We start from the raw sequence: 21803 nt of genomic DNA on the forward strand, positions 1-21803 counted from the left end.
TATTTATTTGGGAGCTGGGGACCGAACCTAGGGCCTTGCGCTTGCTAGGCAAGCGCTCTACCACTAAGCTAAATCCCCAACCCCAAAGATTTTATTTATTTATTTTTTTTTTGGTTCTTTTTTTCGGAGCTGGGGATCGAACCCAGGGCCTTGCGCTTCCTAGGCAAGCGCTCTACCACTGAGCTAAATCCCCAACCCCCAAAGCTTTTATTTTTATTTGAGTGTTGGTCATTTCCAACACTCAAGGTGGGAAGACTTGCACTATGCATAAAGCAGAGATATAAGGAAGAAGGCCCCTACGGGTATCAGGGTAGCTCAGCTGCTAGGAAGGGAACACACAGCACCCGTCTGGTCTCTGAAGCAGGTAAAATTTATTAAGGCATTATCTAAGGGACAGTGGATTCTCAGCTCTCACTTTCTCATCTGAAACGACTGCAACACTCCAGTTCTCCATCCTGTCACAGTTGCTGGATTCTTGGACCAGGTATCAGGGTCTGTCAGAAAAGCTCTTGCTATTCTGGGCCATGAATGCAGGAAAGAAACTGGAGTGGAATGTCACTATGCCTGATTTACTTCAAGACAAGGTCTTACGTAGCTTAGGCTATCATTGAATTTGCTATGTGGCAGTCAGGCTTTGAACTGACCCTCCTGCTTCTACACCACAGGGCTGGCCCAGGATGACAGGCTTGTGCTATCACTATTCATCATCCTCATTTTTTCAGGAAAATAATTTTTTCCAGAACATTCTAGATTGCCCCCCCCGAACATTCTAGAAAAAATATTTTTGCTTTAAAAAGACTGATGGGAAAAGGTTAAACACGTCTCATTCAGACTCAGAGTAGGGGAAGACCTGCTGTGCAACAGGACAGTCGGGAAAAGCAGTCAAGTCAGATAGGTGTTGGCCCTGGTCCTTCTCCCTACTTCTCTTCAGGGGCTTTCTCAGTGATTCCAGGAGCAAAGGGGCCCACCAGCCACATGGCTGGAGTGTTCTGGGCCACATACTCCACAGTGTGATCAAGGGCATCTCGGGCTCTGGCTATGTGCTCTCGAGTTTGGGCAAGAACACTGGCTGTGAGGTCCTGGAAGGAGTGGATGCCCGAGAAGGTGGCCTGAAGGTCATCCACCTGGCTCCGCGCCTGCTGGGCCTGCTCCCTGACGTGGCTCGGCAGGCCTTGGATGCTGGCCCCCAGGGCCACACACGTGCTCTGAAGCTGCTGGGCGATGTCCCTGAACACACTGAGTGCCTGGGCCTCCACCTGCTGGAAGGGGGAGATTGGGGACAGCGGGGGAGTTATTGAGGGCCAGCAATGTTCGGAGCCCAGCATGGAGGACAGGAATTTGGCTCCTTGGTTTGGAACAAGAAGACAGACTCCTATAACCTTTTCAAAATAGTTAAGATTTACAGGGAGACACCAGAACATGCCTGGAATCTAGACCCATCAGAGACCAAAGCCATTGGTGCAGGGCAGGGAGAGGGAATCAAAAGCCAAACAGCAAAAGTTTAAAACAAAAGTTACAACCCCCAAATCAAGCACAATAGAGATACTAAGAGGCCAGATATGGTGCCGCACAGCTGTGATCTCAAAACCAAGCCAACCCCACTCCATCCCACCCCAGTAATAATAATAAAAATGCAAAAATTAAAAACCATAGCCAAAACAAGATAGAATCCTGTAAAGCACGGATTCTGTGGTTGCTCCGGGGACAAGAAGCATGGCTTACACTGAGCAGGGCATGGAGACTCACAGGGGGACCCCAGGGCCCCAGCAGGTACCTCTGGCTTAGATGGGTCCTTTTCGGCATCCTGTGGGGTCTTCTGATTCCAGGTGAGCCACATCTGGTGCAGCTTCTCCTGCCCCTCCCCCAGCCTCTGGTCCACGCCCTGTTTCACAGATTCCATCTATAGCACAGAGAAAGGGGCCTATCAGAGGGCGCTCAAGTCCCAGGCACTGGGTCCCAGGTGGACACAGCAGGGATGGGGACTCTCTTCATTTACATTGTTTTGTTTTGTTTTCTGGCTAGCCTGGAACTCATTACATAGACCAGGCTGGCCTCTGCCTTGTTTTTCCTCTTGGGCAGTGCTGAAGATAGACCCTACTCTACCACCAACCACCAACAACTTTATGTGACTAAGCTGGAATAGTACGCATGTGCCTTACCTGCTTTTTATGTGACTAAGCTGGAATAGTACGCGTGTGCCTTACCTGCTTTTGCTGGCCTAGCAACCCAGCGACCAGCACCCCTATCCAGTCAGGCAGAGAAAAAGGCCCAGGCTTCACACACCCTGAAACTTTTTTATACAGTCTGAGTTGACTGATATGCTAAGGTGTGGAGGAAGCCAGTCTAGGGGAACCAGCCCAGCCTACCTGCTGCTGGGTAAGATATCAGCTCAGCTCAAGTTGGGGAGCTGCAGGAAGGGGGCCCAGCCTTGGCCGCACCAGGATGCTCACCAGGCTAAGCACATGTGCGAGCTGCTGCAGCGCGTCCTGTGCACTCTGCCTGACATTACACAGCTTGCCCAGGGAGTGCTCATACGCGTGGTTGCGGAGCCTCTCCGAGAGTGAGCCCAACCTGACGAAGTAGCTCCTTTCCTGTCTCTGCTGCTGCAGGGAGGCCGTGTCTGCGCCCTCTGGAGATGTGGCAATCAGGGCTGCAGAAACAGACGGAGAGACCTCAGGCTCATTCTGCCCAGTCCACACCATGTACCAGGCAGTTGGGAAGCTGAGGTAGGAGGATTGCACGTCTCTGGCAACCCAAGCAACGGGGGACCCTGCCTCAGAATAAAGTGCAAGCAGAGGGCTGTTGGTGTGGCTCAGTGGTAGAATAGCTATCTGGAAGTTGGTTCATCCTCAGGACTAGAAAACAAAGATAGGCTGGCAAGATGGCTGAGCAGACCAAGGTGCTTGTTGCCAAGCCTGATGACCCAAGTTCAACCCATGGATCCCACGGCAGGAAAACCAATTACCAGAAGCTGTGCTCTGGGTGCTCCATGCACAGGCACCTCATATAATTAAAATAAAATATATTTTAAAAATTGAAAAGTGGGTGGTGGTACAGGCTTGTAATCCCAGGACTGGGGTGGAAGAGACAGGAGGACAGACCCCGAGAGCCACCTGGCCAGTCAACCTAGCCAAGTCAGAGTCCTAGGTCACTGATGCCGTGTCTCAAAATGCAGGGGGAAGACTGTCTGGGACAGACAGACACAGCTATGGCCTCTGCACCACACAGTGAGAGGTCGCTGAGGCATTCAGAGACAAAAAGTCAAAACCCAAGGCCTTTTGTTTGATTTGGTTTTTGAGAAAGGTCTCACTATGTAGCCCAAGTTGGATTCAAACTCACAGACATCTGCCTACCTTTGTCTCCTGAGTGCCAGGATTAAAGGCATGTGCCATCATGCCAGATAAAATTCTCTATTTTGAAAAAGAATTTTCTACTTTCTCACTTCTCCTTATATGGTACATTTTGTAAACCAATCAGCTACTTTTTGGGTTGGGCCTGCTGGTGTGTGCCAAGTGACCACTCTACCCACTAAACCACAACCCTTGCCTGAAGTGGATTCTTGTGTTGTGAGACAGGGTCTTGCTCTGTAGCCGAGGTTGGCTTAGAACTTCTCTTCCTGCCTCATCCCACCCTTCCTGGGATGACAGGCACAGGCTACCTCACTTGAGTTACAAAGCTAGGTCCCATGTGGCTCTGCTATTCCCTATAAGCTACTGGGTCCTATAGGACAGCCAGGGATGCCTCTGGGAAGAGGTTCAGTGGTTAAGAGTGCTGACTGTTCTTCCAGAGGTCCTGAGTTCAAATCCCAGCAACCACCTGGTGGCTCACAACCATCTGTAATGAGATCTAACGCCCTCTTGTGTGTCTGAAGACAGCTACACTGTACTTATATATAATAAATAAATCTTAAAACAAAACAAAACAAAACAAGGCTGCTCAGATGCGAGGCACCCTCACAGAGCCTTGGTTACTCTTTATGCATGCCCCCAACTTGGAGTACCTTCCTATTTTTTCACCATGCACCCCACTCTCTCCCAGGCCAGTGTCTCCTGCCAACTGTTGGGGAGCTACTGAGGTGCAGCAGAGATCTCTCCTGCAGAGGGTCACTGCAGGCTGGGAGTGAGTACTTACCATGCTTTGGATGAATACACTACACAAAAACCAAAGTTGCAGAGCTGCAGGCTCATGGCCAAACCAGGAGGAACTGAGACCTCTATGGAAGCTGGGGGAGTGGCATACACCAGGGCTTGAAAGGTGGAGGCAGGGGGATCATTCTTGAACTAAGAAATAGCTCAGCGGTAAAGGTACTTATTGCAAAGCCTGACTGAATTTGACCCCTAGAACCTACGTGGTGGATGGTAAGGTTCCACCAGAGGACTTAAGGGCTGTGGGCAGGGGAGGGAGCCCTCTCCGGGACAGCTGTGGGGAAGACCAAGCATAGGCATTGAGGTAGGAGGTGAGCCAGGCTAGAGGCCAGAGGGTCCAGGGTGAGGATACTCACCTAGTTCTGTGTCTGTCAGGGGCAGGCGATTGTCTGCCCAGGCCTCTGACTTCACCAGCACCCTGTCCACTCCGCTAATCACCATCTGTCCCACGCGGGAACCCATGATTGACTGAACACCGCTGGTCATTGCTGACTTGGTCATGTCCACGCTGCTTTTCACAGCCCCACAGGTCACATCCACTGCTCCTGTGACTCTAGTGGCCACTGTGTCCTTCGCACTAGACACTGAGCTGGATACCATTTCTCGAGCCCCAGACACTGTTGATGACACCAGTTCCTTAGTATCCGCCAAAACCTGCAGGAGGGGACATGTTGGCATCCTTCCACACTGGGATGCCAAACTCAGGCCACGGGGTCATCCTAGCCTTGTTAGGTAAGACTTCAGAGCTGGGATTCTGGTGCCTTCAATCCCAGCACTGCACAGTCAGCCTGGACACAGTAAGCTCCAGGATATCCGTCACTCAACTTCTCTGTGTCTTTGGTTTTTATTTTAAGGTGTTCCCAGATGAGCCTGCATCCTCCCCAATTAGTTAAAAAATTTAAGTTTATTCATCTTCGTAGGGGTATGTTCTGTGTGCAGAGGACCTCAGAGGCCAGCCAGAGTTACAGGCAGTTGTGAGTTACCTAAAATGGGTAATGGGAACCAAACTCAGGTTCTATGGAAGAAGAGCAAACAGCCTTGACCACTGAGCCACTTCTCCACTCTCTAATTGATTAATTAGATAATTAAGTAATGATTTAAATTTCTTTTTACATTAGAGCACACATGTGAAGTTCAGAGGACAACTTGTGGGAGTTGACTTTGTAGGTTCTGGGGATTGAACTCTGGTCCTCCAGCTTGGCTGCAGTCGCCTTTACTCACTGAACTATTGTGGCCCTATTTATTGTTGACTTAGGGGTTTATGTATTCCAGGCTGGCTCCAACCCTAAACTATGTAGCTGCAGTCTATGTAATAGCCTAGGTTGGAATGCCATGCTGGCCACACCCTGGTCCCATGTGATGCAGAGGGCAAAGAGACCGTCCCGAATCCCAGGTGCAGAGCCTCAGTATAGGCTGTACCTCACGAATGAGTCTAGAGAACCCGACCTGAACTGCTTCCTTCTATAATGGGAGCAGCAGTGTGCAGGACACTTCAAAGCAGGTCTGTAGTGGGAGAAAACATTCTGGGAGTGAGAGAGAAAGGGTCACTGGGAGGTCTCCAGCTGCCTCAGGTCTCAGGCCATCCAGATGCCATCAAACCCAGAATGTTCTATTGTCCAATTACTGAAAGTATTCCTGGGCATGGTAGACAGGAGTACAGGGTAGGGCCTAGTCCACAAGAACATGAAAAGTGTGTTCCCATAGCAAAGTAGCCACTCAGCCTTTGATTCAGAAGCCAGACAGAATGGGGACTGCCTAGAGCTCCTGCCTAAAATTCCCTGGGGAGATACTGGGGGCATGGCCAGGAGTGGTGTCCTGCCTAGAACTCCTCAATGAGGGGCTGGGAATAGCCAGGGTTGGAGCCTCTGCCTAGGGATCCCCCAGTGAGAGGCTGGGTCCCGGAAAGGGGTTGCAGAGTATTCAAGCCAACCTGGGCTATTTCAGTAAGGCCATGTCCTGATATATCCTACTGGCTATCCAGTTATCTACTGGATTTGGTTAATAGGGGTTCTAGAGATCAGAGGTCTGAGTTTCTGGAACAGCACATGTAAAAGTCATGGGGCAGAATCTGATGTGTGTGTCTGTTGTATTTGCATCCTGTCTTCTTGGGTTTAGGTTCCTTTCCAAAGGCTTACAACTCTGTTTCTAAGGATGTGGACCACAATCTAAACTGTGCTTAGTACTTGAGGGGCCAGACCAGATGACAGAGTATGCCTTTGTTCTGGATTCAGGGGGATCCAGAGGGTATTCTGACTGGATGTGGTCAACCTTAAGAACTTCTTGCCCAGTGCAGGTGAGGACAGTGAAGACTGTTGCAGACAGGGCCTCAAGACAGAGTCAGCCGACTTAGCACTGACCTTCTCAGTGGGCTGCTGGAGGATGGGCAGACTCTCCTGCAGTCTATCCAGCCCTTGGTGTGCATACTTGTTGGCTGTCACAACTGCAAGGAGAAAACACACATTCACTGTAAATGCCCTTCAAAGGTGGGGGGAGCAGCCCAGGACTGGTTCCGGGGAATTGGAGATCAGAAGTGGGGATGATTTCTTCCAAAGATGGCCATGAGCGGCGTTCTCCACACCTTGGGGTCTTCAACTCACTCTGGGGCTCCAGCTTGGACAGGATGGGTTGCGCCCTGCTGACCGCAGCTGTGGTGAGGGTCTTGACCCCTTTCTCAGCCACGTCGCACACAGTCCTGACGTGGGGGTAGCTCTCCTTGGTGGAGGTGTAGGCAGCACTCACCATCCCACATGTGGAACTGATGAGAGGCAGGTTGGCAACACGGCCCACCACACTAGGCTGTGGGGAGCAGGGGACCAGGTGAGAAGCTTGGGGTACCTGCCAGCATGCTCTCATTTTGGGAGAACACATCAGCTGGGCTCTACCACTCCTGGGACAAACAACTGTACAAAGCAGGCACCTGAAGGCTCTAGCATGGGACTGACCACCCAAGTGACGTGCCAGGCAGTGCAGTGACTGAGAAATCACATTTTTTTTTTATTTTATTTTATTTTTTTTATTATTATTATTATTTTTTTGGTTTCCTCTTGTATTTTTGAGACTGGGTCTCATTGTATAAACAACGCTGGCCTGGAACTCAGAGACCTGCCTACCTCTATAGCTACACCATGCTTGTCTGAAGAAATGCATATTTGTTAAAGCACTGACCAACCACATAACAGGCCCTTGGTTCCATCCCCAACCCTAGAAACCAAGGGTAATGGCACATGATGTCATCCAGCACAGGCTGGGACCTCAAGGGTTCTGTGATGACTTTGATGTCCTGGGCTACACAGTGAATTAGAATTCAGCCCGGGCTAAATGACACTATCTCAGAGAGACAGAGAGATGAGAGGGAGAGAAACAGAAAGAGTAAGAGAGAGTGCATGTGGGGTTGGGGATTTAGCTCAGTGGTAGAGCGCTTGCCTAGGGAAGTGCAAGGTCCTGGGTTCGGGTCCCCAGCTCGAAAAAAAGAAAAAAAAAAAAAAAAAAAAAAAAAAAGAGAGAAAGAGTGCATGTGAGTCCTGGGGGGAGGATTTTTGTTAAAATCAGGCTAGAGGATCAGGGGTTCAAAATCATCCTCAGCCATATAGTGAGTTTGAGGCTAGCCTGTGCTACATGAGACCCTGTACTGAAAGCAAAGAAAAAATGAAGGGCTGGGTCTCGGGTTTAACCCCAGCATTCAGAAGACAGATATAGGGGATCTCTGTAAGTTCCACACTAGCCTGGGCTACATATCAAGACTTTGTCTCAAAACGAAACAAAAAGAAAAAAAGAGAAAAGAAGGAAGGAGGGAGGCCTCCTGACTAGACTCCAGGCTAGCCCCCTTCAGCTCCCAGCAAGCTGACCCAGAACTCAGAAGCCCAGGGCTCCCTGATGCACAGGCCCCTCACCTGCATGGTAGATTCCTCCACAGCAGCCTGAACTTCTTCAGCAGGAGCTTCTGTCCCATTGCTAGACATGGTCTCAGCAGCAGTTGCTGTGGGCAGAAGATAGTCAAGTGACAGCCAGCCCTACTCCTACCTCCAGGGAAAGCCAGGAACATAGGAAGCACAGCTGATCTGTGAACTTTCAGTCCTCTCAGAACTCAGTCATCAGTTCAGAGGGTCCAAGGTCCTACCTCACCCTAACTCTGCCCCAACCACTGACCCTGTGGTGCCTGAGATCCAACCCAGTTCAAGCATACTCAACAAAGCCGCACCTCTGGCCACACCCCCAGCCCCTCACTGTGGGATTCTAGGTGGGACTCCACCCATGGCCACACTCCCAGCCCCTCACTGGGGGATTCTAGGTAGGGTCCAACCTCTGATCGTGCCCCTAGTCCCTCTCACTGGGGGAATTCTAGGCAGAGGCTTCATTCCTGATCATGCCCCCAACCTCTTGCTTTAGAACCCCAACTCTGGGTGGCTGTGACAGGGTTCTTAGGCCACACCTGGCAGACATGCCCTTTTTTTTTTTTTTAAAAAAAGATTCATTTATTATATATAAGTACACTGTAGTTGTCTTCAGACACACCAGAAGAGGACATCGGATCTCTTTACAGATGGTTGTGAGCCACCATGTGGTTGCTGGGATTTGAACTCAGGACCTCTGGAAGAACAGAAAGTGCTCTTAACCTCTGAGCCATCTCTCCAGCCCCAGACATGCCCTTTTAAGTGTCACTTTTGCCATTCATTAAGGAGACAGGTTAGGTCCAACACCTCTCTCAGGGATACTGTTCCCTCACAACCTTCTTCTATGTGACCAGACAGTTGACACTGATCCCACAGCTGTGCCCATTTGTGGGTCTCAACAGGAAAGTAGAGACAATCTAGCTGCCCAGCAGAAGGGGATTTAAAAACAAAAATAAAGAACTAACAGATGTCCCTGTGTTTTCAGGTTAAGACAGAGAACTCTCTCATGAGCTGAGAAGTTCAGAGGCAAATGTCTGAAACATTAAGATTCTTTCTTTCTCCTTAAAAAGAACTTTGGGAGCTGGGAAGACAACTCCGGAGGTACAAAGCACGTAAAGTTCTTGCAGAATTTGATTCCCAGAATCTATAGCATGGGGTTCACAACTGCCTGTAACTCAGACTCGTGGACATGTGGCCTCCACGGACACTAGACTCACATTCACACGTGTATACACGTAATTAAAAACAAGTTAAGGGCTGGAGAGATGGCTCAGCAGTTAAAAGCACCAACTGCTCTTTCAGAGGTCCTGAGTTCAAATCCCAGCAACCACATGGTGGCTCACAACCATCTGTCATGGGATCTGATGCCCTCTTCTGGTGTGTCTGAAGATAGCTACAGTGTACTCACATATAATAAATAAACTGGGCTGGGGATTTAGCTCAGTGATAGAGCGCTTGCCTAGCAAGCGCAAGTCCCTGGGTTCGGTCCCCAGCTCCGAAAAAAAAATTAATTAATTAATTAAAAAAAAAAAAAAACAGTTAAAAACTGGAACTGGGCATTCATGATGTCCCAGAACCACAGACACCAAGTGGCACATGAGGAAGGTCAGAAATCAAGGTCATCTTTCACTACACAATGAATTCTAGGACAGCCTGGGCTTCATGAGACCATGTCTCAAAAGATAAAGCAAGGCAGGGTTTTGAACAGATGAGAAATCATGTCAGAGGGAAGTTGGGGTCTTCACTTGTGGTAAGCAGTGTATGGCCAGGCCTGGTTGCCTCCCTCATTCTGCTCCACCGATTCACATCGATGATGGGTCTAAAGGTTGCCCCTACTTCAGACACTGTGCCCCAGGAAACTCTGGTGTGACAAGTCTGAACTCTTCTGGTGTTATGTGTGTGCACACAATGGTCCCAGGGGGTCTTTACTACACGCCAGGCAAGGGCTCACCACTGAATTACAAACACCCCCAGCCCCTTTTCTATTTTATCATTTATCACGTGTGTGTGAATGTATGCTCACCATAGTGTGCCCATATGGACGTCCCAAGACAACCTGTAGGAGTAATATTCTTCTACCGTGAGGTCGAACTCAGAGGTGTTGGTTTGTCCCATCTCATTGGCCCCTGTTCCTGACTTTGGAGCTCCCTGGTAGGAGCTCAGAAGGCGATAATCCCTTGGAAGGCTTGTTCATCTTGCTCAGGTTCTCTGGTGGACTGGTTTGTATTGTCTGAAGGACGCTCACCTCAGCAGCTAAGCTCAATATACTCACTATAGAGGGTGCTCAATCAACTAGTCTGGCAAACTTAGCTTTGAGATGATTTCCCAACAGGGCAGTCAGGTGATGCTGCCTCACCTAAACCCGGTAACTGTCACCTGGTAAGGCGGGTGGCAGAGCCTCACTGATCCCTTAGGAGTCATATCCCTGGAGTTCCCATTCCCAAGCAAGGGTGGCCGCAGTGGACCAGGGAGTGAGTGCCTTTTGCTCTCTTAGAGTACTTTCGGAATCTGACCTCCCTACACCGGGCTCTGGCAGCCTGAAACTAACCCTCCCCACACACCCCGCCCACAAGATTACTTTCTCTGCTGATAAAGCCAGAGAAACCCCCAGGGGCAAAAAGCAGCTTGTAGCCATGGCTTAGAGGTGGTTAAGGGAGTTTTTCTTCTAGGTTTGGTGACAACGCTGTCATCCCAGCATTGTTGTTGGAGGCAGGGGAACGGCAAATTCCAAGCCACCCTAGTTTACAGAGTAGGGCCATTTCCAAAAACAATTAACAAGACAGAAACAAAACACTGAATTTGAGAGATTTCAAAAGAGGGAGGCACCCTGCTCGAAGGAGACAAGACCGAAGGTCACAATGTCCTTTGGAACAGGCCTGGCTTTAAGCACCCTCCCTGGACCCTCATTCCCTTACCCCTACACACTCCAGGGCCTGGGGCTAGTGCAGGGCTGGTAAAACTATTTGCAACTGTGGCTGCTGGGTTAGTTATTCTTGGGGACAGTAGACTCAGTATCCCGGGGAGGAGGGAGGACCGCAGGTCAGGACGCTTGGGACGTGCATTTGAACACAACTCTAATTCTGGGGACCCAGGACGGTGGAATCCACCTTTCTTGACGCACAGGGACTCAGTCACTAATGGGGACGCTCGAGGGCCAGGCCAAGAGTTGGAAGCGCAGCAAAAGTTGGGTCCTTGGGTAAAAGTTAAAGTCTCCTCTAAAAGTAAGGTTTCTTAGCGTGCAGGGATTTTGGGATATCCGAGTCCTCCCCGAGAAACCTCGTTTCTCCCTCTTTTTCAAGGGCGTCTCTAAACCGAGCTTGCCCCTCGTCCCCTCCCACACCCTCAACTCCCTCACCCCCCACTCCCCACCTCCCTCTCACCAAAGTCCTCAGGTCGTCGAGGGCAGGAAACCTTCCCTAACAAGTCCAGCTCCGATCTACCCGGAGGGGCGGGGGCGGCCTTTTGGGTCCCGTGGAGGGAGGGGCCTTGGAGTGACGGGACAGAGAGCCAATCAGAGGTCCCCATGGCGCAGTTCCGCCGTAAGGCGACCCAGCCCAGGTTGCCTACGTTAGTTGAGTCCCAGAAAGACCTGGAGTCCTGGAGGGAGAGGAGAGGGGAGACCCATTCTGGGATCCTTGAATCCTCCTATGTTTCCAGAGACCTCAGAGAGACTTCCAGATCCAATGGATGGTTGAGTGACATTTTTAGAAGTCCATCAGACCCAGGTGAATCAATAGTCAGGAGAATAAACACCCTGAACCTCAGTCCTGATTGGATCCTAAAGTCATCCAGATTGAGACTCTTATCGCCCGCAAAGCCTCTGGCGGACGAGGGCACTGAGGCCCTGAGATGGCTAGATATGGGCCATATCCAGCTTTCCGCTCCTGGACCCCTGGATCAAACCTTTCCTGAAGATGCTTCCTGGACTTTTTTTTTTTAATTCCTAAATCTTATTTCTCCCCTTGGTTTGTAAGCCAATTGTTAACCCCAGCACGCTGCAGGGGCTAAGAAAGAGGCGAATGTATTTGCTGAGAGTGTGACTGCGTGTGCCGCTGTGAAAAACGTGCACGGGCGTTTGCGACTGCGCATGCACGGATGTGAGCCTGGAGAGGACCCACCCTTATTGAGTTACCTCAGATCTTTCCAGACTTCCGCCTGGCCACTCCTCTTTTTCTAAGCTGCCCTGACTCAGACTGAGTTCTTTATCTTCTTGCTTCCAGTGAACAATGCCGCCTTCACAGGCAGTGGCGGGATGGGGTGTGGCGCCACCAGATGGCGCCCTGCTCCCGAAGGGTGCCCCCTCCCTTCTGTGCCCCTCAAAGGTGCCCCTTCCCTCGTTGCCCCCGACGCCGCTCCTTCCCTCACCGAGCCCCTCCACTCTGTGACCCGGACAGCGCCCTTCTCTGTGCCCCACTCCCGACAGCTCCTTTCCCCTCTCTTTCCCCAATGGCGCGTCCTTTCCTGGGCCCCTGATGGGCGTCCAGGCCACCTGTGGAATAGAAGGCATGTCCTATTAACCTCGGGCCTGGCCTATTAGCTGTGTATACCAGGCGTTCAACGGGGACTGCCTTCTCTGGTACTGAACCTTCTCAGCTTGGTAGCATTCAGAGACCCGTCGGAAGACAGGCCAGCAGAATAGCTTTAAGACTTTAGGAGGGGATACCGGGTGGATGGCCAGAGCTACACAGTGACTGTGTCCATTACATCTATTTATTTAGGGGGCACTCATATACCACTAGTGTGTTCGTAGGTCAGAAAAGAGCGTGCAGGAAGTAATTTCTCTGCATCACGTGGAGCCTGGGGGATTGAGCTAAGGTTTGCTGAGTTTGCAGCGGCTCCCTCCCTTTCCCGCTGATCCATTTCACTGGCCTCTAAGGAATTTTACTTTGTCTCACTGAGGCTATCCCCCTGCCTCAGTCTCTCTCCCAGTGTTGGAATGAGAGGTATTCTTTTAATTTTAGGAGAAATTAGGGACTGGTGCATAGTGCTCAATCAGTATACACAAAACTTGGGTTCTGCCCCCAGCACTATATCCCCCAGGTGTGGCACATGCCTGTCACCCCAGCACCCAGAGCTGAGGCAGGGGGACCTTGGAGATCAGTTCAAGGGCCTCCTATGCTACCCAGTGAGTTTGAGGCCGGCCTGAGTTATATGAGATTGGAACAGGAAAAACAATGGAAGATGCTAGATGAAACAGGAGCTTGCTGTGTCCTTACTCTTTGAAGGATAGTCAACAGCTGCCAGCCCTTGGTGTAATTCAGTGACCTGACTGACGGCCAGCTGCCTTCATGTCTCCTCCTCACAGGGCCTTTGTGCCCCCTGGGTTTGGTCCTGCCCCTCACCACAGGAAGCTGGGGTCATTTAGCATGCAGAACCTGGCTGTTCCGTTATCCCCAGCCCCCTGAGCCTCAAGGCAGCCAGCAGCTGCTGTACCTGTGAGGAGGTGGTGGTAGGCTTGGGGAAACAGCACAGCACAGCTCTGAGACCTATGGTCCACCAGTCTGGGCAGAGCTTCTCCCAGGCCCTTGAGTTACCTGCGTTCCTTTCTCTGGCTTCCACATTCTGGCCACTTCCAGATCCTTTGAGAGGCATGTACTATGTCTCCTTGGTCTCTTGTTTCTCTGGGCTCTAAGGCCAAGCCTGCAGACTGCCTGGTGGCAGGGGTGACTTAAAGCAAGTGGGCCAGTGGGTAGATTTCAGTGTGTAAGTATCTTGGCTGGCTCAAGGGCTGTGCTCTGTGGGACCTGTAACCCAATCCCTCTGGGACCACAGCCCTCCCAGTCTGTACAGAGAGCAGCCTGGGCCTGGGTGCCCTGGTTTGGCCCGCAACTTAGAGTACTACCAGCAACCAGAATATCCTGGTCATGTTGTCGTGCTAGTGGGGACAAGTTGTTCCTGTTGTCTCTTTGCATGGAGACTGGTCTCCTAAGTGGAGATTGACAGGCGTTGCTGTCCTGGTGACCACCTCGAAACCGAGTAAGTGAACATAGGTGTCACTTAGAACTTGGTGGGGGTGGCATCCAGCTCGATAAGACCCTGAAGTCCCTCTAATTGACAAGAGGTGTATGCTCCTTCTACCAGCCCTAGATGACAGAGTTCATATTTCCTAGATAGTGGGAAAGATGGGTCACAGCACTGGTGGCTGAGGTTTGCAGTGTGGATAGTTCTCCCCCACCTGTCTCTCTGTTTTTTCTGTTCCCCAACTACCCTGCAGAGGTTGCAACTGAGTGACTTGGTTTGCTGGGAAGGGGGTTATTTTGAAGTTAGGAGCCAGGGGCAGTTAGGGGCTCCTCTGTGGGGGACAGGAAGCAGGGTGGCCCCAGCTGTTTTCTCCCATTGGCTCACCTGACACAGTGGGTGCCATCAACCACCACACAGGAAGTGTCCCCAATGCTTGCCTCAGGGGTAGAGGGTAAGGAGACTCCCTGAGAGAGCTGTAGGGCTAGATAGAAAATTCCAGAAGGCTTTAGCTGCATAGCTAATTACAGCTGTGGAGTGAACGCTCTGGGTCTCACATAACCCAGGCTGGCCTACAGCACAGTGTATAGCCAAGAATGACTTTAAACCTCTCATTATACTGCCTTGGCCTGCCCAGTGCGGGGTGCTGGGTGTATGGCACCACATTCAAGGCCTTAGAGGTCTCTGTTCACATGTACATAGTTAACCTTTGGGAACTTGGCTCACAACGGCTGCTCTGCTAAGACCCTAGAAGGTCTTCATAGCCCAGGCTAGCCTGGAGCTTGCTTAGCAGCCAAGGCTGGCCTTGAACTCCTGTTTTTCCTGCTCTATCCCCTGAATACTTGGATGACAGGTGTATACTATGACATCCAGATTATATGGTACTGGGGATAGAGCCCAGGGCTTTGTACATCCCAGGCTAGCCCTAGGCCTACCAGACAACTCAGAGTTACAATAAGCTTTTAATATTTAAAGTTCAGGCACTCAAACCAGATGATCCTCATATGGTAACTCATTCACCTGGGGACACTTGGCCTTGTCTTCCCTGGCACTGGTGATGATTATGGGGAGCCCAGCTTTGACCGTTGACAAGGACCAGGGGAGGTGGATAGTGACTACGAGCTCATAGCTGGTCCTCATGATCTCGTTCTCCTGGGAGCCACTGCTCACAGACAAAACCAGGGGCAGGTTGAAGGCGCTAACCACTGTGGTGCTGTTGAAAGCTGGAATCCGTGCATTGGCCATCTGTCGCAGCAACTCACTGCTGTCTGCCCGCCGGCGCCTCTCAGCACTTGGCGTGAAGCCCTCATACTGCACATGGGCATAGAGGGCGAACACCACGGTCTTGATGTACTTGCCCGTGTGATTGCGGATCTCTGATGTGAATGTCACCTTCTCGCCAGGCACGAAGGTGTTCTTGCTCATCTGCACATGCAAGCTCACCCAGCCCCGGCTGCAGCAGTTGTATGACACCTTCTTCTCAGCTTCTACAGACAGCGGGTTCTGTAAAGGGAAGAGGATAGCCCTGAGACTTACAGAATCTCTTGCAGGCCTGGGGGGCACTTCGGAGAATGTGGGGGTCCAGGTTTGTGTTTCCAGCCCTAGGAACCTCGGAGTAGTCAGGAGGCTCAGATGGAGAATGGTCAGTTCAGGGCCAGCCTGGGCTAAAGAAGGGGACAGACTATGAATCTGTTTTAAAAAGCATGGGACTGAGATGGCTATAACTCATTGGGTAGATCACTCACCCAGCATACACAAGGCCCTGGTTTCCAATCCAGCACCAAAGAAGCCTTTCAATCACAGTGGCACACCTGTCATCCCAGCACTTAACAGGCTGAGGCTGGGGGATCAGGTATTCCAACCTTATCCTTGGCTACATAGGAAGTTCAAGGCTAGCCTGGGCTACCAAACCAAACCCCTCCCCCCCAAAAAAGAGCAATCAGTCGTGGCTACAAACCCTTCAATCTCAGCACTCGGAAGGTAGAGGCAGTAGGATCTCAAGGGATCTGAGTTTGAGGCCAGTATGGTCTACATACTGAGTTCCAGAACAGCCAGGGTTACAAAGAGAAACTCTATCTTGAACAAATAATCAAAAATGCTTCTTGAATTAAGTATTTAAGAGGCTTTGCTGGTTAAGTTCATCTAATTTGAAAGCTGGAAGTCAGGGGTTGGGGATTTAGCTCAGTGTTAGAGCGCTTGCCTAGCAAGCGCAAGGCCCTGGGTTCAGTCCCCAGCTCTGAAAAAAAAGAAAAAAAAAAAAAAAGCTGGAAGTCTCAGCTCCTAGGAAAGCAGGGTATGAGCAGTACTGAGCTGACATCCGACTTTCCTCCTGTACCCCCTGCATTTGTTCAGAGGTGATTTCCTGTCTGAATCCACTATGTTGCTTTATTTATTTATTATTTTATTTTATTTTTGAGATAGGGTTAATGTAGTCCTGGCTGTCTTGAGACTTGCTCTGAAGACCAGGATGGCCTTGAACCTCAGAGATCCTCCTGCCTCTCTCCCCCGAGGGCCGGGATTAAAGGCCTGCACCACTACCCCCGGTTTATTTCTATTAATGTTATTATCATGGTTAGGGTCCGACTAGGCAGCTGACGTTGGCCTCTAACACATGGCCATGCTCCTGCTGCAGCCTTTCAAGTACCAGGGTGATGGGTGGGCCAATAAACCCCATTCATGCTAAATTGATTTTCAGCTTTCTCATAGGTCCCTACTTGGGGCTCTGAGATGGCTCAGTGGAGAAAGGCACCTGCCACCAAATCGCTAGACCTGGGTTCAATCCCTGGGCCCACAGGGCTGAAGCGAGGAACTGGGTCCTATGAGCTGACCTAGATGTGCAGTTAGCAAGGTAAATAATGTAAAAATAAAGGGAAAGGAAGGAAGGAAGGAAGGAAGGAAGGAAGGAAGGAAGGAAGGAAGGAAGGAAGGAAGGGAAGAAAAGTTCAGTCAGGTTCACATACTGTTCTCTTAGGGTCAAAGGTATAGGCAATCTTCTACTCTCAGCTTCTCTCCTGTCTCCCCAGCCTTCTCAACAACGGACCATTTACCCCCTGTGTGTCCAAAACATCAACTTTGTGGGTGCACCGGGGCCTCGGCAGGCCTCAAATGAGGACAAAGCTGGGGTCACACGTAGGCTTCCTTGCCTCACACTGGGCTTTATGCAGCTCCAGGGCTTTGGCAGGGAACCTCTGGTTCTCATGAAGCCAGGCCCCAGAGAGGGTACACGACCTGCTGAGGCTCTCAGTGGGTGCTCAGGTCCTGAGTCTTCCCAGTATCCCCCCTGAGCTTGGCTGAATCCCAGGCTTCTGTTGCTGTGGAAGTGACAACCTCTATGTGGGGACTATGCCACTGGCCTGACTTAGACCCAAGTTTATAGAAGCCCTGTTCTCTGTCTTTCCACTGGGTCTGCTAGAGTCACATGCCCACTCCTAGTTTGAGGTACCCATTTCTCCCATGCAGGGATGGAGTCATGCGGCAGACAGAGTGGGTACTGGGATTTGAACTTGGACCTCCAACCCAGGGCTCTCTTTCCTGACTCACATGGCTTGGTTCTGCAGGTATGGATGATGGTCAGTATCATTTCAAATCTACCTCAGAACTGGTGTTTGGGATGCCAGGGTGTTCTGGATACACCCTGAGTATCCAGGCTCTGTGCAACCGGGAGGCCCTCCATTGTCACCTGGGCCCAAGTCACTGAAGGTTCTCTCAGAGACCCTGGGGAAGAACTGTTTGTTCTCTGTGGGTGTCCTGTGCCAGGCAGGGTGTTGGGCTAAGTCCTGCCCTCCATATATTCCATACCAGGAGCTTCCCCACTGTGACAACCATTCGTGTTCTTGGACAAACTACCTTGACCCTTTCTTCCAATGCCCTCACTGGCTTTTTAGCAGGTTTTGGGGAGTTGGTAGAAGAGCTCCATTATGAACTGGGCCTGGAGTGGCCCCAGCAGTCACTTCTCTGCCAAACATTCCAGGGTGTAAAAACCACAGAGCCATCCCGCCTGCTAGGGTCCTGCGCTAGCTTCTGAGTTACCTTTTTTATTAAAAATTTTTGAACAATTAGTGTGGGGGGGTGGGCAGAAGGAGGGAAGGGAGAATGCCCAGGCTTCACCATGCATGGGAAAGGGTTGGGGGGCAAGGGTAAAGTACTGAAGTTGATTCTTTTCTTCATTCTCCAAATGGGTCCTAAAATTGAACTCGGGTAATCAGGCTTGGCAACAATCACCTTTATCTACTAAGCCCTATCGCTGCTCCTTTGAGCCTCCTTTTGTGGAATCACCCAGGAGCCTGAGTCAGCAGCCTTCCTATTCTTGCTCCCACCCCCTGGATGCCTGGGTACCTCACTTAGATTCCGCTGGCGGAATTCAGAAATCCCTTGGACCAGCAGGTACAGCCTCTTCTTGGCCAGGATATGCTCCCGGCCCATGCACAGGGCCTGCACAAAGTAGGAGATGTGGCCGATCTTACTGTTGAAGGTGGATGGTAGCCTGGGAGGTAAGTTGAAATGGAAGTCAAAGGTGTGGCTGCCTGCCCTTAACCAATTATCTGCAAGTGAAGCACACCGAGGCCGCAGGTGAGAACAGTCCAGAACCTTTGCTGCTGGGAGCTAACCACTAGCCACAACCCTGTGATTGTTGATTGACTGAGACAGCTGAGGAAGCTGTCCTACTCTGCCTCCATTTCTGTGAACTACTTTTTCTTTTTTTCTTTTTGGTTTTTTCAAGACAGGGTTTCTCTGTGTAGCCCTGGCTGTCTCAAGTGCTGGGTTTAAAGATGTGTACCACCACTCCTGGCTTGTTCTGTTTTTTCTTTTTTCTTTTTCTTTTTTTTTCTATTGCATTTTTGTTTGGTATGTGTGCGTATGCCTGTGCTTCAACCTTGGCAGGAAGTGGCCTTACCTGATGAGCCTTCTTTCTGGCCCTCCATACCTCTTACTCCTTTTTTTTCCCAGACAGGAACTTTCTATGTAGCCCAGGCTATTCTGGAGCTCACATTTAGAACAGGCTGGCCTTGCACTCACAGAGACCTTCCTGCCTCTGCTTCCCTAGTGCTGGGGTTAAAGGCTCATGCCACCACTGACCTTCTGTGGCCTCCCCTCCCCTGCAATTTCTGTAACATTAGAAACATTATCAGTTGTGTTTAGTGTTGTAAGTTTAACACAACATACATTGGAAAACAGTAGGTGCTCAATAAATGTCTGAGTAGCTGAGTGAATCACAGGTTATAAACTCTTTCTTTTTAAAGAGTATTCTGCCTGCATGTTTACCTGTACACCAGGAAAGGACACCAGCTCTAATAGAATGGTTGTGAGCCACCATGTGGTTACTGGGAATTGAACTCAGGACCTCTGGAAGAGCTGCCAGTGCTCCTATAAGCTGAGTCATCTCTCCAGCCGTCCCCCTTCCTCTTTGTTGCTGTTGTTGCTGTGCTGTTTTCCAAGACAAGCTTGGCTGGCCTGGAACTCCCTGTGTAGGAAGACCTGCTCTCTGATTCTCTAATCTGATTCTCCTGCCTCCATCTCCAATGCTGAGTGATAGGCATGTATCCTCATGCCTGGTTTACTTGGTGTTGGGAATGGAACCCAGAACTCTGTGTCATACACTGGTCCCAAATTGTCTATAATCCTCCTGCCTCAGCCTCCAAAGTGCTACTGTTCCCAGGTAAGTGTTAGATCTTTCAATGAAGAAAAAAAAAAAAAGCCAACCAACCAACCAAACAAACAAAAAAACCCCCAAAAACCAAAAGCAAACACTCCTGACACTTGGAGTAAGACCCTTTCTTAAAACTAAGACAATGGGTTGGGGATTTAGCTCAGTGGTAGGCGCTTGCCTAGCAAGCGCAAGGCCCTGGGTTGGTCCCCAGCTCCAGAAAAAAAAAAAAAAAAAAAAAAAAAAAACTAAGACAAGGCAGCTCAGCATTTAGGGCAGTGGCTGCTCTCAAAGAGGACCTGGGTTCAGTTCCCAGCACCTACAAGCCGTAACTCCAGTTCCTGGGCATTCAATGCACTTTTCTGACCTCCATGTGCACCAGGCACATACATGGTACAGACAGACAGACACATGGGTAAAATAGTCATGCATATAAAAATTAATATAACATACTAACAACAAAACCAGGGGGTGGTGGTGCACACACTTTTAACCCCAGCACTCCAAGAGGCAGAGGCAGGTGGATCTCTGAGCTCAAGGCCAACCTGGTCTACAGAGTGAGTTTCAGGACAGTCAGGGCTACACAGAGACACCATCTTAAAAAAAAAAATACCAAAGTTGGAAATTCTTTGAACACCCACAACCACCCAATCATGAATTTGGAAGGGAGACAGAGCTCTCAGGGTGTCTGGGTGATGTAATGTCAGACCTGGGTTGGCTGGATTGAGAATCTGTCCCTCTTTTCTGTCCTCCCCTCTGCTCCTGTGATCTTTGAGTCTCAATACCAGAGGCAAACGTGCATATAAGTTAACAAGAATGATGACTTAGAGGGCCTGTCACAGCCATTTGCAGGACTGAGTACAGTACTTCCCAGGGGTCTTTGGGAGTTCATTTTGATTGATTCTTGCCTCTTCATGTCTTCACACTGGTAATTATTTAACATAAGCTCCCTCTGCCTATCTCTAACTTTCAGGATACTCCTAAGAGATTGTTGATTGACTAGCAGATGTGTTTACTGTGTTCCCACCCCAGGCTGCTGGTTGAATTCTTACCTTTTATTGGGAATGTTTTTGTTTTATGTACATAATCTGCCTTATTATTGCAAATAACATCTCTACTATAATCACGGGTCTCTCCGATTTCTTCATTCCACTCAACATAACCCCTACCAACAAGCTCCACCTTCACGACGGGGTCCACGAGGGTGCTGTTGAGGGTGAGGACCACCTGCCCGTCTATGTTCGAGCCGGCCAGGTAGACTGCATCTTGGGGCAGCACTACCTCGATGGACTTCACCACAGACATGGGAAGTTGGGCGGGGGAGAGACATTCTCCCCCTCCCCTGAGTATCACCCAGATCCCGTGGGTTCCTTAGCTGTAGTGACCTCTGTGACATCGCTCCACCCAGTGTTCCGGGAAAGAGACAGGTGCTCTGCTAGCCCGAGCCTTGAGCGTCTTCTGTATCCAAGGATGACCTTGACCTCCTAATTATCCTCTTGCCTCATCTCCAGGACCACCCACACCGCAATCCTGACCAAATAGCACACCAGAACCCTCCAATCTGAGCCTGGAGCTCCAGGCTTGTCACCACAGGGATTTAGGAGGACGATTCCGGAAGCTGAAATAGTTCAAGGCCAGCATGGGCAACTTTGTGTGACCCTTAAAGTAATCCCAACCCTTGTGAGACAGAACTGCTAAGTTTGAGGTCAGTCTTGGGTATGTAATAAGCTTCAGGACACTAAAACCTGAGCCAGATGTCCTGATACTCCACGGACTGATCCTGTTCATTGTGCTCTGTCTGTCTGTCTGGTTTGTGCAATTGTTTTCATAAACAGTGACATCATGCCACCTTTTTATCTAAATAAAAAGTATATATTTGTTTATTATGTGTATGGGCATATGCACATGAAGGTTGGCACTCCTGGAAGTCAGTTTCTTCCACTCTTTGTGTCATGTCTAGTGACTGAGTCAGGTCTTCAGTCTCGGCAGCAAGCACCCTCTACCCACCTTGTCTATCCTGACTTTTTTTTTTTCTTGGGGCTGGGGACCGAACCCAGGGCCTTGCGCTTGCTAGGCAAGCGCTCTACCACTGAGCTAAATCCCCAACCCCCTATCCTGACTTTTAATGTTAATTATTTTTGTTTATATGCATTTTTGAGACAGGAT

At 50.2% G+C, this 21803-nt stretch overlaps 2 protein-coding genes across 2 annotated transcripts; both read right to left on the bottom strand.

The window, feature by feature from the left end:
- Nucleotides 1-352: 352 nt before the first annotated feature.
- Nucleotides 353-11500, bottom strand: Plin3 (perilipin 3). The gene is made up of 8 exons (XM_032900750.1): nt 11416-11500; nt 8036-8121; nt 6743-6941; nt 6503-6585; nt 4502-4799; nt 2451-2650; nt 1775-1900; nt 353-1259 (listed from the first exon to the last, which is right to left on the bottom strand). The coding sequence occupies exons 2-8, from the start codon at nt 8102-8104 to the stop codon at nt 918-920; spliced, it is 1317 nt and encodes a 438-aa protein (XP_032756641.1). The 5' UTR covers nt 8105-8121; nt 11416-11500; the 3' UTR covers nt 353-917.
- Nucleotides 11501-14941: 3441 nt separating this feature from the next.
- Arrdc5 (arrestin domain containing 5) lies at nt 14942-21105 on the bottom strand. The gene is made up of 3 exons (XM_032899457.1): nt 20690-21105; nt 18329-18534; nt 14942-15496 (listed from the first exon to the last, which is right to left on the bottom strand). Exons 1-3 carry the CDS (start codon nt 20940-20942, stop codon nt 14978-14980), a joined length of 978 nt encoding a protein of 325 aa, XP_032755348.1. The 5' UTR covers nt 20943-21105; the 3' UTR covers nt 14942-14977.
- Between the last annotated feature and the right edge of the window lie 698 nt (nt 21106-21803).

The sequence above is a fragment of the Rattus rattus genome, chromosome 4 (genome assembly GCF_011064425.1).
Source record: "Rattus rattus isolate New Zealand chromosome 4, Rrattus_CSIRO_v1, whole genome shotgun sequence".
Classification (NCBI taxonomy): Eukaryota; Metazoa; Chordata; class Mammalia; order Rodentia; family Muridae; genus Rattus; species Rattus rattus.

What these genes read in the sequence shown, in the direction of transcription:
- Plin3 (XM_032900750.1), bottom strand. Translation starts at nt 8,104, where the DNA reads ATGTCTAGCAATGGGACAGAAGCTCCTGCTGAAGAAGTTCAGGCTGCT. An exon ending in TGGAGGAATCTACCATGCAG is followed by an intron (nt 6,942 to 8,035) that starts GTGAGGGGCCTG and finishes TGCTCCCCACAG; the next exon opens with CCTAGTGTGGTGGGCCGTGT. An exon ending in GTCCAAGCTGGAGCCCCAGA is followed by an intron (nt 6,586 to 6,742) that starts GTGAGTTGAAGA and finishes TTCTCCTTGCAG; the next exon opens with TTGTGACAGCCAACAAGTAT.
- Arrdc5 (XM_032899457.1), bottom strand. Translation starts at nt 20,942, where the DNA reads ATGTCTGTGGTGAAGTCCATCGAGGTAGTGCTGCCCCAAGATGCAGTC. An exon ending in AAAAACATTCCCAATAAAAG is followed by an intron (nt 18,535 to 20,689) that starts GTAAGAATTCAA and finishes CTTCACTTGCAG; the next exon opens with ATAATTGGTTAAGGGCAGGC. An exon ending in GCCAGCGGAATCTAAGTGAG is followed by an intron (nt 15,497 to 18,328) that starts GTACCCAGGCAT and finishes TTCCCTTTACAG; the next exon opens with AACCCGCTGTCTGTAGAAGC.